This window comes from Mangifera indica, chromosome 18 (assembly GCF_011075055.1).
Source record: "Mangifera indica cultivar Alphonso chromosome 18, CATAS_Mindica_2.1, whole genome shotgun sequence".
Taxonomy (NCBI): domain Eukaryota; kingdom Viridiplantae; phylum Streptophyta; class Magnoliopsida; order Sapindales; family Anacardiaceae; genus Mangifera; species Mangifera indica.
In genome coordinates this window covers 11,937,297-11,959,981 of record NC_058154.1, presented here as the reverse complement: position 1 = coordinate 11,959,981, position 22,685 = coordinate 11,937,297, and the positions used below count along the sequence as shown (strand labels likewise).

Below are 22,685 nucleotides of genomic sequence, written 5' to 3'. Positions count from 1 at the left end.
CATCGCTAGAGATGGTCACTAGAGAGAGAAAAAAGAATCCTAAGGATTTAGGAGTGAAATAGTCACTTTTCAAAACTTGAAAATTTTCGGTAGAGGAGAAAATTGTGAGATTTTTAAACCTGAGAAGGAAAATGTGATAAAATTTTAATTTTTTAGTGAACAACAATTTTACTGTTAATTCTAATTAATAAATTATTATACAATTATATATTATTTTATCATACTATGATAAAAAAATTATTATTTAATTATATATTTAAATACTTATTTAAATAATTTTATTATTCTTCTTCCGAAGTGAGAAATCAAGGCAACTTATATTGAGATGTTTTAAACAAGGCACTTCGCTTGTATTTGTTGGATAGGTAAATTTGAGATATAGTGACCGAACTCATAATTGTTGCACTAGATAAGTTAAAGTTTTACAAGCGTGATAGAAACTCGAACCTAAATCTTCACCTTGTAACTCCACCTATATTGGTGTAGCTAAGATCTAGGTTAAAAATTTGTAAAGAAACTCTAGATTTATATAAAGTGTAATGAACTATGAATAATGAGTAAAAGGGAGAGACTGAAAACTTTAGTTTAAACCGTGATTAAACGTTTCTAGTTAATTGTTCGCAAAAGTTGCAGTTTCAACATTTCATTTTTAAATCTTTACAACATGACCTCATCAATTTGCAACTTACTCCTGTATACTTTTTTCTTTTATAACCCGGATTTTGTTCATATTTGTTAGATGGATAAACTTGAGATACAGTAATAGGACTCATAACCACTGTATCAAGTAAGTTAAAGTTTTACAAATATGATAGAGGCTCAAATCCAACTCTTATATACTCTAATATCCCCATTTAAACTACAACTTCTCTTCTTATCTGATTCTTTACTTCAATTGACTTCACAACTAAACAAAGCTTCAGCACCTCATGCTTCAATCATACTTCTGCTGGAGCAACAACAGTGCTGAAGTAATCACACTGCTGAAGCTTAATATTATTTGATTCAGGAGATATGGACGTTGTAGTATTTTCGCAGAGGCTAAAAAGGCTGTTAGCAGGAGATGAAGGTGTTTTGCCGGATGAAGCTAAGGAAGTGCTTCGGAAGATTCAAACTAATTTTGAAGTTATGACTTCCTTCATAAGGGAACATCAACACAACCTTAATGGCAATTTCTATCGTGACTATGAATCAAATCCACAATTCTGGAATATCAAAAACCAACTGATCGACCATTCTCATCAATCTGATTCGGTCATCGACAAATTCTTGCTCAACATCGATCAAATAGAAGATTCTTCCTCTTCCTCGTCATTTACTGTGGAGAGGAAGATGGAGCTTTTTCATGAGTTCGAAAGAGGCCACAACGACGGAATTGAATTACTGAGGTATCTCATGCACGAAGGTGAAGAGATTGCATCAAAGCTACCTCAAGTCAACTATTCTTCTCCTTCGTCACAGAGAGGAGTGAAGGTACAGAGGAGGGAAAAGGAACTCATCAACAAACCCCGGTTGGTGGGTCGTGAAGTAGAGACAAAGAAATTGTTAGATCTTTTGATTGAGGGGGACCCGTCACTTTCCGCAATTTCAATTACTTCTGATCATGATGGTTCCGGGAAGACTTCACTCGCTGCTGAAGTTTACAACAGCAATTACGTTAAGAACTATTTTGATTGCCGGGCTTGGATTGTGGTGTCCTTTAACTACAATTTCCACAAGATACTAGACGACATTTTGAAGTCTGTGATGCCTTCTTCCTCATTGAGCGATGTTATGGATAAAGATTTTGAGTTCAAGAGAAATGCTCTTCGTGATTTCCTGACAAATAAAAAATACTTGATTGTATTGGACGATCTTTGGGATAATGCTTCTCGGAGTGATTTCAACCAGGCCCTTCCTGATGATCATAACGGAAGTAGAGTACTTATAACAGCAAAATATTTTAGAGTTCGTTCTTACTGGGGCGGCCGTGGTCTTGAAATTCGGTTACTATCAGAAGAAGACAGCCGGGATATGTTACTTGAAATGGTTTTTATCAAAGAGGGCAGTCGGCTTGAGTTAGACCCTCTCATAAATTCATTGACAAAATTTTGTGGGGGGTGGCCTTTAGCCATCTTCTGCATTTCAGGTTTGTTGTCAGAGAAGAATATTCAAGATCTTTCCTTGAAGCTGAATCTTCACAATGACGAAGCAGCAAAATTACAATTGCCATCTACCGGTTGGATTCTGTCTTACTCTTACCTGAATCTACCTTTGAACTTGAGACCCTGTTTTCTTTATTTTGCTGTCTTTCCTGAAGGCTTTGAGATAATCACATGGCACTTGTATCAGCTTTGGATTGCTGAAGGTTTCATTCATGATAACAGTGAGGCAACAGCTGAGGAGTACTTGAAAGACCTAGTAGATGCGGGCTTTGTTCAAGTAATTAAGAGAACATCTGGAGGTAGAATTAAAACATGCAACATTAATCATGGTTATACCCAGGATACTTTATTTAGAATGGTTGAGATGGAGAAGTTTATCCACTTTCATCTTAAAATTGAACAAAATCTGCCACTCAAAATGTACAAACGGCTCTCTATTCATTTTGATGCCAGCAGATTTGTACGTTCAAAGTACTCTGTCCCATATATCTCTTCTCTGTTGTGCCTTCACTCAAAAAGCGACAATCTGACCGAGATAGATTGCAGTTGCATTTCTGAAAATTTCAAACTCCTCAGGGTATTAGATTTGGGTACTCTGGTTCTCCAACAATATCCCACTGGAATACAAACTTTATTTCTTCTGAGGTACTTAAAGTTGAATATTCCTTCCCTCACCAGAATTCCTCCACAGTTATGCAACAATCTTCTCAACCTGTACACTCTGGACATGCCAGAAACCTCCATAGATGATACAACAGATGATATTTGGAAGATGCACAAACTGAGGCGTCTGAATTTCAAGCTCATCAAATTGCCTGCACATCCTGGGAAATATTGTAACTCTCTGGAAAATCTCAATTTCATATCAACCTTACACACCAGTAGTTGTACTCAAGATATACTGAGCAGATTGCCTAATCTTCGAAGTCTTCAAATTTATGGAAACTTGAGTTCATATCAATCTACGCTGTCCAAAAGCCTCGGTGAACCACTCAGTCTTGAATCATTGAAGCTGGTGAATGAAAGTGAGATCTCAAAGCTCTCATCAATTAAGCTGAGCGAGTATCAGTTTCCTCCACAACTGACCCAACTGAGCTTGTCAAATACTGAACTGAAGGATGATCCCATGCCGACACTGGAGAAACTACAACATCTTAGGATCCTCAAGCTGAAGCACAATTCTTACACTGGGAGAAAGCTGACTTGCACCACTGGTGGTTTCCCAAAGCTCGAGGTTTTGCATCTGAAATCAATGCTGTGGCTAGAAGAGTGGACAATGGAAACAAAAGCCATGCCAAAACTCGAATGTTTAGTTATCAATCCTTGTGCTTACTTGAGGAAGCTTCCTGAAGAGCTATGGCACATTAAGACTTTCAACAAATTGGAATTATGGTGGCCACAGCCAGAGCTAAAGCAAAGACTAAACGATTTTGAGGATGTGGAGCGATATGACATTCAGATTTACCCATATGGACTTTGATTCATATAAGTTATTTTGGAACTACTTCAAAGCTCTCAGTAAGTTTTTTGTTTTTCTATCATTTCGTATGCACTTCAGCCTTCACTATATTTAACTTTATTATCTTGTGAGCAATATTATTTGCACCTAGTTTTAGGAGTACTCACATGATGTGTCATCAACTGATTGGGTATTATTTTATCCTTTCAGAATTATATAATTATATGATGAAATATTATTTATGTACATAATAGATAGGTATACATAGTTTTATTGTTTTCTTATTTCGTAATAAGTACACCCTAGCATAGTAATCTAAATTTACACTAAAATCTTTCACAATAAAGTTCATATATATCTTTTATTGGATTCATCCCAAAGTTTGAAGTGAGAGTTGATAATACACTTATACATAGTGTCATTTTTAACCAATTTGTGCTGCCCATACTACAAAATTGTTTTTCTTATTTCAGTCAAAAAGGGTATTTGATCCTGCCTTGAAGTCACTGTAAAAGGTGCATGCATGGTGCATTGGGTAGGAGAATAAAGATTCTACCACCTAGATTTGTGGTTTTTGAATGATTAGTGGTGTTGTTAACTTGATTATTGTTGAATGAGATGTATAAGCTGTTGAAATTGTGATGTGGAACTTGACTGAAGTGGTTATATGTATGCATCTATGTATATCTTGCAAGTTAGGCCAATTTTTGTATGTGACGCTTGACTAAAGTATAAAGACTTAATTTATGCTTGTTAAGATGCTATAGACTTGTTGAATGTATGAGACAATTAGAAATCAAATAGATTATTGATCAGGTTTAAAACAGATGTGAATTAGATTTTTTAGATGTCATGCATGACCATGACATGCCTAAAATGTATGGAAGTAACGTCATGTATAACCGTGCACGAGTTCATGCACACCCGTACACACGACAACTAGATTTTCCCAATGACTAGCAAACGATCGTGTAGAGGAGATGCACAATTGTTCAAGATACATAGAATTGGTCTCAATAAGTACCCATACAATAGGAATGTATGACAATTCATAATATAAAATGACAAAATACCCCTAAGAAATATTTATGTTTGAAAATGAAAGTTGGATGTGCTTGGGGAACAGACACACTCGTGCACTTGAATTGCACACTCAAACATCATGTCACAATCATATATGCTTATTAAGGGTTAATTCATGCATAAAGAGAAGAATACACAATTGTACACTCGATAGTGCAAGACATGCAATGAAGAAAGGTAAGGATAAGTTAAAAATCAAGTTTAAGTACTTAAGTCTTTGTCCCAACGGATAATACAGACATATAGTGTTTGCAATAGTACCAAACATGTTGATTGAGTGATTATAATTAAGACATGAGAGACAAGTTAAGGTGAAAGTTATTACAAGCCTAAATAGAGTTAGTGGCTTGAGTTGTATGCATGCTAGCCCATGACTTTTTTCATAAGGGTTGTTATAAGGGGGCGCTTGTGAGATTTTCTTTGGCTAAAGGACTATTTCCCACCCAAAGTTTGTTGTTTTCTCAAGTTTTTCCCTTTAACTTTGAAAATCCCAAATACCCACCCAACAACAGTTAAAATTAACGGAACTCTAACCCCTTAAAATTTTATCTCTTTTTTTCCCCCAAAGCTTTAAAAACTAAAAGTTTCTCTCTAACCTAAGTTTTAAAAATTGGTAGTTTCCCCTTATGGTTTAGTTTCAAGATCTCTAATGCCATTGTTAATGACTTCTCCCTCCCAAACCTTCTTCTCCCTCCGATGGTCTCTCTCCACCTATTTGGACGCTAGATCAACGTTGAATAAGATTGATTGACGACGAGAGATGAAGAGATTTATCGGGGAAGACAAAGCTCTTTGTCTTCCTAGACGAAGATGAAGATGTCGTCTTCGTCTGGAAAGACGAAGAGCTTCGCCTTCCTTGATAAAGCTCTTTATCTCTCGTCATCAATTAGTCTCATTCGACGTCGATTAGGCATCCAAATGGGTGGAGAGAGACCGCCGAAAGGAGAGGAAGGTTTGGGAGGGAGAGGTTGCCAGCAATGGCATTGCATATAGCATCAGAGATCTGAAAACTAAACCCTGGGGGGAAACTGTCATTTTTTAAAACTTAGGTTAGGGGAAAATTTTTAGTTTTTAAAGCTTTAGGGAGGAAAAGGAGATTATATTTTAGTTTATTTTTAATATTATAGATAAAATGACGATTTTATCCCTACTACCGTTAATTTTTACTGTTGATGAGTGGGTATTTGAGATTTTCAAAGTTAAAAATAGAAAACTTGGGAAAACAGCAAACTTTGGATGGGAAATAGTCCTTTGGCCATTTTCTTTCTACAACACTTGCAATTGGACCTAGTAATCCATAGTCGAACATTGTACCTACAATAGGGCATACTTGCTCATAGTAGAGCCCAGTTTGGTTATAATAGTCCAAAGGCGAATTGTGTAGTTAATTCATATAGCCAAGGTGTTGAATCCTTGTCTCAACCTAGTGTGATTGGCATAGTTATCTAATTCTAGTATAGAAGTGTTGTCATCCAAATAAGTAAGAAAACGAAAGGTTATCCCAAATTAAGATACGTAGAGTATCCTATATGACCCAACGGGACTATAGTGTTTCCCAAGAGAGTATTATGGGACCTTAGAGCTTTCTGAGTCAAAATTTAATAGTAGTAATATTCATGCCATCTAAGTTGAGTCATACATGGTACTCTTGATGACCAAGTTAAGGAGGATAAGTCAAAAATAAAATGGAGATTTTGTTTAGTTTAAAGTAGAGTATCTTACTTACTAAGTGATTATCTCTCACTTCCCAACTTTCCTTTTGTTGTAGGCTCATGTGATCAAAACTGTTGCGGTGCAAGGGGAAACCAATGGGAGTAAAGTTGGCATATGGGGCATTTCAATCTTTTCACAAGTTTATGTATTTTGATTTCGATTTGTAAGATACAAGTGTATGGATAGTTATCTTATATTTGCCACATAGTTTGTTTAATGTTGGTTTTATGTTTGAGACATCTTTCCAATTTTTATGTTGATATATGGTATTTTGGAAATTTTAGTAAATGTTGTTTGTGTATGAAGTTATCTTTAAGTGCATGCAACCTTAGTTAGTGAAAATAAATAATGTTTCCCTACAGAGGACAATACTTATGGAGGAAAGTGTTACAAGTGTGGAATTATAAACTTGAAGTATGTTGTGATCATTATATGGTTTAGTACAGTAGGAAATGATTGCACTTTTTATTGCAATTGCTAAAATTATGAAAACTAGGTTTATGAGAATCGGAAACCACCATTTCATATTGAAGAGATGGCGGGAGTCATGACATATATTGACCCTTGTTTCCTCTTTTCTACTTTTAGGTGAGATCTAACTCTATCAATGTCTTGTCTTGATAAGTGGGTTGATACATAGTTTAACCATTAATTACTGTATATCCACGAGTTTGACCGACAAGTAGTTTTCACTATATAACAACAATTTCTTTTTTTTTTTTGTATTGTTGCATTTAATCTACAGCTCACATAAACTCAGGAGAGAAACCATGAAACAAGCCATTCACATTTCATGGTTCCTTTAGCACACTGCTACTTAATCTTTATAGCTGAAAATGTCGGCAAGGCTTCAACAAATTTGTGATTTCTTCGTAAACACCGGGTAGATTCTCAACTCAGTGAGTGCCCTTGAATCTAGCTGTTAAAATCTACTACTGTGAAGATAAAGCTTGATGATTTTTGTGGAATTTTTGGGCAAGAAAGAGTGGCAGGGTTGCAACATTTTTACACCCAGAAAAATAATTTCCCAGCCATCATTCCTTCCATGAAGCAAAAAAATTTATTTTTCACCCATGCTCAAAATTCATAGGTATTTTTTAATGAGTAATACTATATATACTCATTTTGAGTATACAAATATGTATATACTTATATATGTTATTAAATGATTATGTGTTAATTTATCTTTAATTTAAAATTAATCATTTATATAGTAACACTTATTGAATATGTATTTATTCAAACTGGATACGTATAATTTTATTGTTTTTTAATTAGCTTAGGATTCGAGGACAGATTCCTAACATTCCATTGTGGATTGAATGGACACCAATATCTAGCTTCTTGGAAGTCAAAGATTCCTTTTATGTAGATAAACAATGATATCAAATTTTAGTTGGGTTAAAAGATAAACGATAAATAAAATTAAAATTGGTGCGGATAAAAAAATGAGTAGTGTCTATGTATAAATAATATATAATTTTGTATATAAATAATAATATATTAAATAATTAAATAATTTTAAATTAAAAATAAAATAATATTTAACCAAATAATAATATATTATTTATAGGGAAATTATTAAAAATAGACAAAATTAAAGGGGTCAAAGCGAAATTGCTTAAAAAATTTAGGTTTAAGCAAAAGTGCCCATGTTTTGTGAAATGACGAAACTGCCCCCATATATAAAGTCAGCAAATTTTCACTGTACAAGCGAGAGAAAATTCCAAAGTTTCTCACCTCCCACGGCAATCCCACGGCGAACGTCATTTTCATCGATTTTCTTTCGTTCCGGTAACCGTAAATGACAAATAAGGTTAGTATATCTCCCGTAATCTTTTTTGGATCAAGTTATTGCTGATATTATTGAGATTTGATTGAGAATTTTGGGTTTGAAATTTTAGGGTTTACGCTTTGAATATTGCTTAAAATGTTTGGATTTTTGGTTGTTTTTGTTGAATCGATTGAGGGGTTTTATGTTATACAATGTGTAGATTTGATTTATGTAAAAATCGGAGGTCGAAACGACCAAAAATTGGCCGAAATTGGCTGCCGAATGGATCGGCAGTCTGCCGTGGGAACGGAATTTCCCACGGCAGGACGAATTTTCCCACGGCAGCGTCTTTTGCCAGTCCTAGTTGGGGGTTAAAGTGGGTTTTTTAAAACTCTACAATACGAAAAAGTGCAAATCCTTCCAAACCGAAACTGGCTTGCTACAAACCATTAAATTTCCACCACGTAGCATGCGATTCCAGGGGTCCTCTCTACTTCCAACCAATAAAGTCAACTATCTTCGTTACTCTCCTTTCGCTGTGACAATTGTCCATTTTTGTCACAAATGTATCTTTCTTCTGCAGGTGAATATATGAGGCTAGCTTTTATTTTTAGAAAGCTGCTCGATTGAATTAAAAGTCATTGGAAATCTGGTGTTTTCTTCATCCAACTCTATCTAACAAAAGAGACAATGGTCAAATGCTTTTATATTATCTACTGAGATTTGCCCTAATGTCAAAACACTATTTCTTCAGCTTGCTTGTGCTACATTTTTACCTTTCTTTTATTGTCTCTCCAGGAAACTCTCTAGAAGAGCTTGAACATTTCTTTTAATTTAGACATACTCTTTCATTACATGTCCCTTTCATTACTATAAAGTCTTGATTACATCTTTTGCCCCCCTGTTTGTTGTCCAGAGACAGAAATTTCATTATCTTTTGCCCCTACTTAATTACCTAATTAATAAACAAATGTGGTTCTCATTCTGATCTTACAGATATAGATTCGTTACAACACAGGGGGTTTTATGAAAATTTTTGATATAACATTGGACCTTTTTAATTAAAGAATTTTCATGAGGGGTTAAATTGAGAATTTTCTTATCCACGGTTTCTGATCGTGTAGTTTTCAAATTTTATATCCGTTTTTTCTGTTTTAGGTTTTTCTATATGTATTTTTCAAATTTTAAATTCGAGTTTTCGAATTTTGGTGCTTTTTGGCACAACTTACGATGTAACGACGTTATTTCAACTTAATATTTCGATTTTTAGTTTATAGGATATATCGATTCGTTTTTTCAATTTTTCAAATAATTTTTCGGTTAGCGACATTCATAGGCATTTCAACTGATAGAGTTCGAATTTCAGTTCTGTTTTTTTCGAATTTCACAATTTCAGGATATACCGATTCGTATTTTGAAGATTTTCGATCGATTTTTCGATTATCGTCACTTTAAGGTATTTCAACGTATAGAATTCGAATTTCAGTTCCGTTTTTCCGAATTTTACTATTTTAGGATATATGAATTCGTATTTTTACGAGTTCTGAACGATTTTTTCGATTATCGTCTCTTTAAGGTATTTCAACGTATAGAATTCGAATTTCAACTCCGTTTTTTCGAATTTCACCATTTCAGGATATATCGAATCGTATTTTGAAAATCTCCGAACGATTTTTCAATTATCGTCACTTTAAGGTATTTCAGCGTATAGAATTCGAATTTCAGTTCCGTTTTTTCTAATTTCACCATTTTAGGATATATTGATTCGTATTTTCACGATTTTTGAATGATTTCCCGAGTATCGTCACTTTAAAGTATTTCAACGTATAGAATTCGAATTTCAGTTCCGTTTTTTCTAATTTAACCATTTTAGGATATATCGATTCGTATTTTCAAGATTTTCGAACCATTTTCTGATTATCGTCACTTTAAGGTATTTCAACGTATAGAATTCGAATTTCAGTTCCGTTTTTTTGAATTTAACCATTTTAGGATATATCGATTCGTATTTTCAAGATTTCTGAACCATTTTTCGATTATCGTCATTTTAAGGTATTTCAATCTATAAAATTCGAATTTCAGTTTCATTTTTCCTATTTTTCGTCATTTCAGGATAACTTTTTTGATTGTTAACATTCTACGGAAGTTGAACGTATAGAACTCGAATTTCAGTTCTTATTTGTTAAGTTTTGTCATTTCCTTTTTGATTATTTGGAATTTCTCATCTTTTTATGTTTTTTTCACTAATACATTTGTTTACATATTTATTTTTATGAATGTCTAACAAATTTTACTTGATTGTTACAGGATATTTCTCGCAAAAGAAGACGGATTGACAGCGAGCTGCGCATTCCCGATGAGTCCAGACACTTCCGACATATTGCGACATAAAAACTAGACTTAACAAATAAAATGAAGTTTTAAGATAAGATTGGCATAAATACCTTTTTTTGATGAATAGTATTTTTCGAATCGAATTCAGAAATACGAATTTCCTTCGTCCGAACGAATCCCTACTAATTGATGTTGAAAAAAAATGAAAGTGAGAGTGAGTGTTTGAGTGATATGAGAAGTGTGTGGAAATAAAATGAGTGATGAGGGTTTATATAAATGAGGGGAAGGGTAATTTTGACATTTTAGAAAAAGTAATGAAATAAATAAATAAATATGAAAATGCCTTTACAATGTAAAATATCCAAAAACCTCCCATATTTATCCTAAATTACATTTAATCCCCCATACTTGTCAAACATTCATTTAACCCTCCATATTGCGACATAAAAACTAGACTTAACAAATTAAATGAAGTTTTAAGATAAGATTGACATAAATACTTTTTTTTTATGAATAGTATTTTTTCGAATCGAATTCAAAAATACGAATTTCCTTCGTCCGAACGAATCCCTACTAATTGATGTTGAAAAAAAAATGAAAGTGAGAGTGAGTGTTTGAGTGATATGAGAAGTGTGTGGAAATAAAATAAGTGAGGAGGGTTTATATAGATGAGGGGAAGGGTAAATTTGACATTTTAGAAAAAGTAATGAAATAAATAAATAAATATGAAAAAACGCCTTTACAATGTAAAGTATCCAAAAACCCCTCATATTTATCTAAAATTATATTTAACCCTACAGTGAGTGAGGAGAGTTATATAAATGAAGGGAGGGGTAATTTTGTCATTTTAGAAAAAGTTTTAAATAAATATCAAAATGCTTTTATAGTGTAAAATATCTAAAAACCCCCCATATTTATCTAAAATTCCATTAAAAACCCTATAGTGAGTGGGAGAGTTATATAAATATGAGAGAAAGGGTAATTTCGGTATTTAAAAAAAGTCATAGGCATTTTTTTTTTGGAACAGTGATTTTGGGCATTTTGGCTTGGAAATAGTGATTTTGGGCATTTTGGCTTAATGGGAGGGCATTTTGGCCATTTTTTAAAATTTCCCTTATTTATATTAAATTAATAGTATGGTTGTGAGTAGGTGTGAAGTCTTAATTTCTCGATATCAAGGAATGCTTTCCAGGTAAATAAATGCCCTTTCTATTATCCCACATACATAATTATTTGAATTATTTTCAGTACTGTCAGTCATTACTTTTCCTCATTATTTGAATCACACTCCTGGATTAATAAAAGTGCAGGAAACCACAGTATTCATTCACTTGAGAGCAGAAGCAATTATCAAAGTCCATCAATGGTAGCAGTAAAAAAGGGCTCCACCAAAGTCCAGTCGCAGCAGGAAATTTCTGAAGCTTAATATTATTTGATTCTAGAGAGTGGGCTAGAGATATGGACGTTGTGGTATTTTCACGGAGGCTAAAAAGGCTATTAGCAGGAGATGAAGGTTTTTTGCCGGATGAAGTTAAGGAAGTGATTCGGAAGATTCAAACTGATTTTGAAGTTATGACTTCTTTCATAAGGGAACATCAACACAACCTTATTGGCAATTTCTATAGAACGTATCATTCAGATCTACTAATCTGGTTTATCAAAGAGATATTGATCGACTATTCTCATGAATCTGATTCGGCCATCGACATATTCTTGCTCAGCATCATGCAACCCAAGAGCCAAAGCAATTCCGGGGTGTTTTCTGATGCTCATGATGACATCAAAATAATCAATAGTCGGGAATTGCCAACGTCGCCGATGTGTGCAGATGAAATCGAAGAATCTTTTCCTTTAACCGATGTGGATAAGAAAATGAAGAGGGAGAAGGGTTTTGATTGTGCACATCAAAGTATTATATCAATTTTATATCAATTAAACAGTTCTTCTTTTTCCTCGTTATTTACAGTAAAGGAGCTTTTTCATGAGTTCGAAAGAGGCCACATCGATGGTATTGACTTACTGAGGCGTCTCAAGGACAGAGGTAAAGCGATTGCATCAAAGCTACCTCAAGCAAACTATTCTTCTCCTTCATCAGAGAGAGAACTGAACGTGCAGAGGAGGGAAAGGAAGCTCATCAACAACAAACTCCGATTGGTGGGTCGTGAAGTAGAGACAAAGAAATTGTTAGATCTTTTGATTGAGGGGAAAACTTCACTTTCCGCAATTTCAATTGTTAATAAAGATAATGGTAACGGGAAGACTTCCCTTGCTGCCGAAGTTTACAACAGCAATTACGTAAAGAACTATTTTGATTGCCGAGCTTGGATTGAGGTGTCTCCTTTCTTCAATTTCCACAAGATATTAGATGACATTTTGAAGTCTGTGATGCCTTCTTCTTTATTGAGTGATGTTATAGATAAAGATTGCAAGTTGAAGATAATTGCTCTTCGTGATTTCCTGACAAATAGAAGATGCTTGATTGTGCTGGACGATATTCGGACTCCTAAATATTGGGAAGATTTCCACCAGGCCCTTCCTGATGATTATAACATAAGTAGAGTACTAATGACAGCAAGATTCTTTGGATATGATGATGACTGTGACGACCGTATTGAAATTCGGGAACTACCAGTAGAAGACAGCCAGGAGATGTTACTTGATAGGGTTTTTATCAAAGAGGGCAATCGGCAAGTGTTAGACCCCGTCATAGAATCATTGACAAAATTTTGTCATGGGCGGCCTTCAGCCATCTCATGCCTTTCAGGTTTGCTGTCAGAGATGGATATTCAAGATCTTTTCTCGAAGCTGTCTCTTCACTGTAATGATCCAGAAAAATATTTTGTGCATGAGCGCGATTGGATTCTATCTTACTCTTACCTGAATCAACCTTTGAAGTTGAGACCCTGCATTCTTTATTTCGCTGTCTTTCCTCTAGACTTCGAGATATTCACATGGCACTTGTAGATTGCAGTTACATTTCTGGAAACTTCAAACTCCTCAGGGTATTAGATTTGGGAACTCTTGTTCTCCAACAATATCCCACTGGAATACAAACTTTATTTCTTCTGAGGTACTTAAAGTTGAATATTACTTCCCTCATCAGAATTCCTTCAGGGTTATGCAACAATCTTCTCAACCTGTACACTCTGGACATGCCAAATAACTCCATGCATGATACAACAGATGATGTCTGAATTTCAAGCTCATTAAATTGCCTGCACATCCTGGGAAATACTGTAACTCTCTAGAAATTCCCAAATTCATATCAACCTTACACCCCAGTTGTTGTACTCAGGATATTCTGAGCAAACTGCCTAAGCTTCAAAGTCTTCGAATATATGGAGACTTGAGTTCATATCAATCTACGCTGTCAAGAAGCCTCTGTGCACCACTCAATCTTGAATCATTGAAGCTGGTGAATGAAACTGAGACCTCAAAGCGATCATCAATTATCCTGAGCGAGTATCAGTTTCCTCCACTACTGACCCAACTGAGCTTGTCAAATACTCAACTGAAGGATGATCCCATGCCCAAACTGGAGAAACTACAACATCTTAAAATCCTCAAGCTGAAGCGCAATTCTTATTTTGGTAGAAAGCTGGCTTGCACCTCTGGTGGTTTCCCAAAGCTCGAGGTTTTGCATCTGAAATCAATGTTGTGGCTAGAGAAGTGGACAATGGAAACAAAATCCATGCCAAAACTGGAATGTTTAGTTATTAATCCTTGTGCTTTTTTGAGAAAGCTTCCTGAAGAGCTATCGCACATTAAGACTTTCAACAAATTGGCATTATGGTGGCCACAGCTGGAGCTAAAGCGAAGACTAAAGGATTTTGAGGATGGGGAGCGATACGACATTCAGATATACCCATTTGGACTTTGATTCATATGAGTTATTTCAGAACTACTTCAAAGCTCTTAGTTAAGTTTTTCTTTTCTATTATTTCCTATGCACTTTAACTTTCAGTGTTTTAACTTTATTATTTTATGAGTAATATTATCTAAACCTAATTTTAAGTGTATTCAAATAATGTGTCATTATATAATTGAATATTAGTTTATTCTTTGAAAGTTGTATAATCAAATGATGAAACATAATTTATATACATAATAGATAGGTACACATATTTTTATTGTTATCTTATTTTGTAATAACTACACCCTAGCATAGTAATCTAAATTTACACTAAAATCTTTTGTACTAAAGTTCATATATATCTTTTACTGGATTCATCCCAAAGTTTGAAGTGAGAATTGATAATACACTTATACATAGTATCATTTTTAACCAATTTGTGTTGCCTATACTACAAAATTGTCTTTCTTATTTCGGTCAAAAAGGGTAATTGATCCTACCTTGAAGTCACTGTAAAAGGGTGCATACATGGCGCATTGGGTAGGAGAACAAAGATTCTCCCACCTAGATTTTGTGGTTTTCGAATGATTAGTAGTGTTGTTAACTTGATTACCCTTGAATGAGATGTTTAAGTTGTTGAAATAGCAATGTGGATCGGGACTGGCATAGTTATATATATGTATGTGTTATATCTAGCAAGTTTGGCCAATTTTTGAATGTGATGCTTGATCTAAAGTACATGGACTTAATTTAGAAACTTGTTGAATGTATGGGATACACTTAGAAATCAAAGGTTTAAAATACACATGAATTAGATTTTTTAAATGTCAAGCATGACTGTGACACGCTAAAAATTTATGGGAGTAACATCATGTATGACTGTGTTGAGGACATGCACGCCCATACCTACGTCACCATGAATTTCCCTAACAACTAGCAGACGATTGTGTAGAGGACATGCACGGTTGTTTGAGATACATAGACTAGGTTGTAATAAGCACCTGTATAGTAGGATTGTATGACAATTTATGATATAGAATGACAAAAATAATCTTAGGAAATATGTATGTTTGAAAAAGAAAGTTGGATGTGCTTGGGGAAGTAGGCACACTCATCCACTTGATTGTGGATGCTTGTATATCACATCACAATTAGGTACACCCATTAAGGGTAAGTCATGCATAGAGAGAAGAAATCACAACTATACATTTGATAGAGCACTAACATGCATTAAAGAAAGTGAAGGATAAGTTAAGAATCAAGTATAAGTACTTATGTCTTAGTCCCAAAGGATAATATGGACATATAGGGTTCTCAGTAGTACCAAACATGACAATTGAGTGATTATAAGTACGGCATAAGAGACGAGTTAAGGTGAAACCTATTACGAGTCTAAATAAGTTTGTGGCTTGAGATGCATGCATGTTATCCCATTACTTTTGTCATTAGAGTTGCTATAAAGGGGTGTTTGTGAGATTTTCTTTCTACGCCACTTACAATAAGGCCTAGTTGGTCACACTTGCTTGTAATAGAGCTCGGTTCAGTTATAGCAGTCTACACCTCCTACAATAGGGTCTATTAGTCTGTAATAAGACGTTGCATCTACAGTAAGTTAGACTTGCTTGCAGTAGAACCCAATTCAGTTATAATAATCTTATGGCAGACTACGTAGCTAGTTTATATGACCAAGGTGTTGAATGTTTGTCTCAACCTAGTATGATCGATATAGTATCCAATTCCAATGTAGAAGTGTTATCACCCAAATAAGAAAGAAAACAGAGTATCCTATATGACCAAGCAAGACCACAATGTTTCCCAAGAGAGTATTATGGGACTTAGATCTTCATGAGTGAGAACTTAATAGTAGTAATATCCACGTCATCTAAGTTGAGTCCTATATGGTACTCTCAATGAACAAGTTAAGGTCGACAAGTCAAGGATAAAATCAGGATTTTGTTAAGCTTAAAGTAGAGTCTCCTATTTATTGAGTAATTATTATTCATTATCCAACTTTCCTTAGTTTGCAGGTTCATGTGATCGAGACAGTTGCAATACAAGAGGAGGTCAGTGGGCATAAAGTTGGCATAGGGGCATTTCAATCTTTTCGCAAGTTTATGTATTTTGATTTCAATTTTTAAGATGCAATTGTATGGATAGTTATCTTATATTTGCTACTCATAGTTTGTTTTATGTTGGTTTTATGTTTCAGACATCTTTTGCATGTTTTCCATTGTTATGTTAATAAAGGGTATTTTTGAAAATCTCAATTTATATTGTATGTGTATGACGTTATCTTTAAGTGTATGCATACTTGATTAGTGAAAATAAATTATGCTTCCCTACAAAAGACAATACTTCTGAAGGAGCGTGTTATTAGTATGGAACCATGAACTTGAAGTATGATGTGATCTTCATATGGTTTTGTATGGTGGAAAGTGATTTCACTTATATTGCAATTGCTAAGATTATGGAAGTGGGTACATGGCAGTAGCAAACCACCATTTCGTATTGAAGGATTGTGGGAGTCCTAACATATATTGACCCTTGTTTCCTCTTTACTACTTTTAGGTGAGATCTAACTCTATCTGCATCCTGTCTTGACCAACGGGTTGGTACATATTCTACCCATTATTATTGATCGTCTCCTAGATAATGTATCCACGATTTTGACTGACAAGTAGTTTTTACCATATAACAACAACTTTTTTGGTATTGTTGCTTTTAATCTACAACTTGCATAAACTCGAGAGAAACCATGAAAGAAGCCATTCATATTTCATGGTTGCTTTAGCACGCTAAAGCTCTTCCTTGCAGATAGCTGAGGAAGACCCTTGCCGTTGAAATTCATTGAAAAATAAAAAGAAGAAATTATTTTTTCAGTAGTCCCTTTACATGTGTAGGAAATCACAGAGGGAGATCATGAACGAAGTTAGGAACTCAATTTCATTTGAAACCCAGCATTGAGCACTTTGGTCTTTGTCTCAGCTATCTACACATGAAGAAATGGAAATTGGTCACAGAAACAGATGTTTGGTTTTACTTCAAGAACTGCCAAAATGGAGCTATAACTAGACAAGTGTAATAAAAAATAACTGACACTCTATTTATTTTTACGTAGATAGTTTTTGTTTCCTGGAATATCATTGGATAAAAAGTTTCACCTGTTTAATATAATAAGTGTAACCTTAAAAGAGCAGTTCAACTCAAGTAAGGTTTTCTCCTTGAAAAACATATTTTTCAATCCTAAAAGTATACTGTTTCTTGTTTTCAGTAATTTTATCTGGTTTTCATATGGATTCATTAAGTGACAAATCCAACTCAGATTTCCGTATGTGGAAAGCCCTTGCTCTGCACCTGGATCTCTTAGAATTTCCCAGACAATTAATGAGCAAGGGCTATTGCACGGGACATGATTGAAAGAGGGCTAAACTGCATTAATTTACTGTCAGATCTTCAACTTCTGCATAACGAAAGCTGAAACATGAACACTCCTAAGGGTGAATTCAAGCAAAGATAGCTCGAACTCGATGATAAACTTAATTCGTTTAAGCTCGAAACAAAAGGCCATGGGTCAAACTAGAGTTTAAGTCATGGGTATGCAATGGTATGGAGTTAGAGTTCACAGTATCTCGATTTGATAGGATCGTAAATGGTTTACATTAGCATATAAAACGACATTTTAGCCTATTCAAAACGATGTGTTTTTGTGTTAGTGTTACATTTCTAAATAATGTAAAACAATGTTGTTTTGTTATATAACTTAAAGGCAAGATGAAGTTATTTTTTCTTTAAGTTTATTAAACTCAACTCGCATGGGATTGAACTTATATCTACAATACCAAACCTATGTGAGTTAAGCTCAAACATCACTCATCATATCAAACTCTCAAAATTTGTCAAATTTGAGTATAGGCTGGAGCTAATGAGTTTAACTCCCCTAATATCAACCCAAGTACTTGGCTCAAAGTCATCTATCACTAAATTCAGTTCACTGATATATATATATATATATATATATATATATATATATAAAAGAGATGATTAAGATTTCCTTTTAATGTACTACAATCGACAATATCAGCTACGCCTTAATGGTAGTTAGGGCAAAGGATTATTTCCCACCCAAATTTTAGCTTAATCTCAAAAAGATATTTATGACAGTTTAAAAATTTAAATACGCATCTATGAACTAATTTTTGTTAAAAATTTATATTAAAAATAAAGGTAAAATCGTTATTTTATCATTAAACCCTAAAAAACTATATCATTTTACCTTATAATTTGAAAAACTAACAATTTGCTCTCTAGAATTAAGTTTTAAACACGTACCATTTCCCCTCTAGGGTTTAAAAATCTTTTCCAACCAACAAATTTGGTGAGTCGTCGGTGGTTGGAATAACAGGAGGAAGGCATTTAAACGACAAAGCGTCATTCGTCGTCCAGACATCAAAGATGACACTTTGTCGTCTTTCGACATCTGGACGACGAATAACGCTTTGTCGTCGAGACACCATCCTCCTATTGTTCCAACCACTAACAACTCGCCAAATTTATTGGTTGGAAAAGATTTTCAAACCCCAAAAGAGAAATAATAAGTTTTTAAAACTTATATCTATAAGAGAAATTGTTAGTTTTTCAAATTATAAAGGTAAAATGATTGTTTTTTTAGGGTTTAATAGTAAAATAACAATTTTACCTTTGTTCTTATTAGAAAATTTTAATAGAAGATAATTTATGGGTAAGTATTTAAATTTTTTAATCATCACTATATCCTTTTGAAATTGAGCTAAAACTTGGGTGGGACACATACTTTGCCCTTGTGGTCGTTTCAAATATTTGACTAAAAACATAAATTCTCCGCATAAGCCAGAAATCTTTGTCTCTTCACGAGAGTATGGGCTCAAAATTGGTGTTCACACTTTGTCTGTTTTTTATAGCATCAGCTGTCACCGCTGCTGCCGATTACGTCAGATCTCGGCCGCGTAAAAAGCTTGAATTTCCATGGAGCTCAAAGCCTGCTTCTTTTCCCCAGCAGGTGACAGTTTCATTTCACTTCATCACTTCACTTTCTGGGTTTCTAGTACTTGTGATGTTCTCATATTCTAACTCTGTTTCTGGAACTTTTCGTGTCTGTATCTTACGTATTTGATCTGATCCAATATAGGTTTGTGTTTGTTTGACATATTATCTTTATTATTGTTTTCTTCATGTGGATAGCCATTTCACTGAAAAAAAAAATCTGGGAAAGCTTCAAAATGTCTTCTTTCAAGCTTAAGTTTGCTCAATTGATAGTTTACAGGGAAAAATTTTGTTTCTTTTATTCTGTTTTGGTTTTGAGCTAGGAAGTGATTTAGGAGAAATTTTGTTTTTGCTGCAGAATTTTCAGGTTTGCTTTCTTATTATATGCTGAACGAAAGAAAATTCCAGTGGGTTTAGGGTGAGATGTGTATTGACACTAATTGTTTGGGTGCTCTTTGGTATGTTTGATGAGTTCTTGAAAGGATTGTATATGATGCCAGCTTGGCTGTTACTTGATTACATGTTTAATTATGTGCAGACTGGCTTAATTATTGTATGGAAAAAGGAATCAGAATTGTAAGAAGAGGGTGTTGTGCTCTCTGATTTTATTTTTGTCATTTCTGATAATTTTTTGCTAGTTGAAGCATCTTGAGGGACTATAGAACAAATTTAGAAAACATCAAAGTATTTGGCTAGTGTTTGAGGTAGTTCTCTGCTCTATTTCCTCTTTGCAGGTTCACATTTCTTTGGCAGGCAACAACCACATGCGAATCTCATGGATCACTGACGATAAATCTGCTCCTTCTGTTATCAAATACGGAACATCACTGGGGAGATACGGTTCTACAGCTCAGGGAGAGAGCACATCTTATAGCTATCTATTTTATGACTCAGGAAAGATACACCATACTGTCATCGGACCTCTTGAACCCGACACCATTTACTTTTATCAGTGTGGTAATCAAGGTCCTGAGTTCCAGCTCAAGACTCCTCCTGCTAAATTCCCAGTTACTTTTGCTGTGGTGGGGGATTTGGGTCAAACTGGCTGGACTAAATCAACACTAGACCACATTAGGCTATGTGAATATGATGTACATTTGCTTCCAGGGGACCTTTCATATGCTGATTATGTGCAGCCCAGGTGGGACACATTTGGTGAGCTTGTGCAGCCGCTTGCAAGTGCAAGGCCATGGATGGTGACAGAAGGGAACCATGAAAAAGAGAGAATACTGCTATTTAATGATGGATTTGAGTCCTACAATGCCAGGTGGAAGATGCCTTTTAAAGAGAGTGGGTCAAGCTCCAATCTTTTTTACTCTTTTGAAGTTGCAGGGACTCATGTTATTATGCTTGGTTCATATACAGACTATGATATCTTCTCTGATCAATATAACTGGTTGAAGGTTTCTTTTTCCTTTTTGTTCCCTTCTGTTATATTTAATATTTATTTACTGCTATTATACACTGCAATAGTTGATCTATTCGATATTAAAGAGATGCTTACACTTCTTATGGGAAACCCCTTGGCGAATCCTATATCGGTAAAACACGGAAAATATGTTGGGTATGAATGTATATCCCCCATCCCTTGGGAATGCTAAGATAAGAGTGATTAAATAGTCTATGAGTTTCTTAAGCTGTTAAGACCTGTTTTTGGTTGCACATTGTGCATTCAAATGAATAATATTTTGACAATAGGCCGGGTGTTATTGGACTAGAGATTAGAGCTCACAAATATATGAATTTTGTGTTCACGTCTTTTTGAGTTTTATGATTAAAAGTAATTTTGTCCTTGTGTATACATAGAGGGCTAATCTGTGGGGAACTCTTTCATTTTCATCAAGAATAACAAAGTGAAAGATTTTTTCTCATTGATTTGTCTTCCCATCTTTCTTTTTCCTTGAATCAACCATTAATATGAAAATTGTGCAATTTTATTGTCCTTAAATTGGTGCATTATAGTTCTATATATCTACTAACTGAAGTTCATGTCATCTTGCTTGATTAATAGGATGATCTTTCAAAGGTTGATCGGGACAAAACACCATGGCTGCTTGTTCTATTCCATGCACCATGGTATAACAGTAATGAGGCACATCAAGGTGAAGGGGACAAGATGATGATGGTCATGGAGCCGTTGCTTCATGCTGCTAGCGTCGATATAGTGTTGGCTGGTCATGTGCATGCTTATGAAAGATCGGTATGCTATTACTGGTTTAACTTTTCTCCTTATTCATCGTAATATAAAATGTATCTCATCCTATTTGATCGTCTGTTCAACAGAAGCGTGTTCACAAACGAAAACCAGATCCTTGTGGTGCTGTCCACATAACCATCGGAGATGGAGGAAATGAAGAAGGTCTAGCACGCAAGTAAGTTCTTATGGCAAAACTTTGAATTGCCAAATTCAGACTGTGGGGATAATCAAATAGAAAGAATAAGAGTTAGCCAATGGAGGAAAAAGGGTTTAATTTATGTTTGTGTTATAAATCATTAAGTTTGGTGGAATATTTTGAAAGTTGTATTGGCAACCTGCAAAAAAGTCCTTAGCTGTGATTTAAGCTGTATCCTAAAAATTGATTGAAACAAACATTTGAAGTTTGCCAAAGGCTGGTATTTTATATGTGTCTCATAAATGGACTGGCAGGTACAAAAATCCACAGCCTGAGTGGTCGGTCTTTCGTGAAGCAAGCTTTGGACATGGGGAACTCAGGATTGTGAATTCAACTCACGCAATCTGGAGCTGGCACCGCAACGAGGATGATGAGCCAGTGAAGACTGATGAAGTCTGGATAACCTCTTTGGCCAGCTCAGGATGTATTTCTGAGAAGAGTGATGAACTAAGAAGAATACTCAGGGCATCTTAGACTTGTGAAAACTGTGGCCCTTACAGCCATGTGCCTCAACAGAGTTATGCTAAAATTCTGTGTATATAGAGCAATCTGTAGTTGTGTGGATGAAGAAGTTACTGCTTGAATCGGGATATACCCTCTTCTCCAATCTGTGAGATGATGAATCTACTTTGATGTTTTGGGCTTCTATGTTTATTTTTACAGATAACACCTTAATTGTAGTGAGAAAAGGCAAGGCTTGCTTGTACATACAGTTTCCTTCATGCGGATCCTTTGATGTTGAATACGTATCAATGGAGTCTAAGCTTAAGAGCGAGGCAATATTTTGTGACTTAGCAACAGTTCATCTGAGCTAGGGCCAAGCTACCATGCAAACATTATCCCAACAGTTCATTTAACAAAAGCTAACACTATCCCATCTCGTAGCCCCAAGGATTGTTTGGATAAGGAAGTT

At 34.8% G+C, this 22,685-nt stretch overlaps 2 protein-coding genes across 3 annotated transcripts; both read left to right on the top strand.

Moving 5' to 3' along the window:
* The first annotated feature begins 1,014 nt into the window (after positions 1 to 1,014).
* On the top strand, positions 1,015 to 3,624 carry LOC123201762 (putative inactive disease susceptibility protein LOV1). Its single transcript, XM_044617316.1, has one exon. The coding sequence runs from the start codon at positions 1,015 to 1,017 to the stop codon at positions 3,622 to 3,624; it is 2,610 nt and encodes an 869-aa protein (XP_044473251.1).
* A 15,589-nt stretch (positions 3,625 to 19,213) lies between these two features.
* On the top strand, positions 19,214 to 22,478 carry LOC123202053 (purple acid phosphatase 18-like). Of its 2 annotated transcripts, XM_044617771.1 has the most exons (6): positions 19,214 to 19,395; positions 19,738 to 19,746; positions 20,114 to 20,782; positions 21,391 to 21,579; positions 21,663 to 21,751; positions 22,027 to 22,478. In XM_044617771.1, the coding sequence occupies exons 1-6, from the start codon at positions 19,255 to 19,257 to the stop codon at positions 22,244 to 22,246; spliced, it is 1,317 nt and encodes a 438-aa protein (XP_044473706.1). In that variant the 5' UTR covers positions 19,214 to 19,254; the 3' UTR covers positions 22,247 to 22,478. The 2 variants fall into 2 exon arrangements, with proteins under 2 accessions (XP_044473706.1, XP_044473707.1); XM_044617772.1 differs by lacking the exon at positions 19,738 to 19,746 and having other exon boundaries at positions 19,215 to 19,395.
* The last annotated feature ends 207 nt before the right edge of the window (positions 22,479 to 22,685 follow it).

Bases quoted from the DNA above. Each gene is read 5' to 3' on its own strand.
- LOC123201762 (XM_044617316.1), top strand. From the start codon at position 1,015: ATGGACGTTGTAGTATTTTCGCAGAGGCTAAAAAGGCTGTTAGCAGGA.
- LOC123202053 (XM_044617771.1), top strand. From the start codon at position 19,255: ATGGGCTCAAAATTGGTGTTCACACTTTGTCTGTTTTTTATAGCATCA. The intron at 21,580-21,662 runs GTATGCTATTAC...TCTGTTCAACAG, and splicing joins TGCATGCTTATGAAAGATCG to AAGCGTGTTCACAAACGAAA. The intron at 21,752-22,026 runs GTAAGTTCTTAT...ATGGACTGGCAG, and splicing joins GAAGAAGGTCTAGCACGCAA to GTACAAAAATCCACAGCCTG.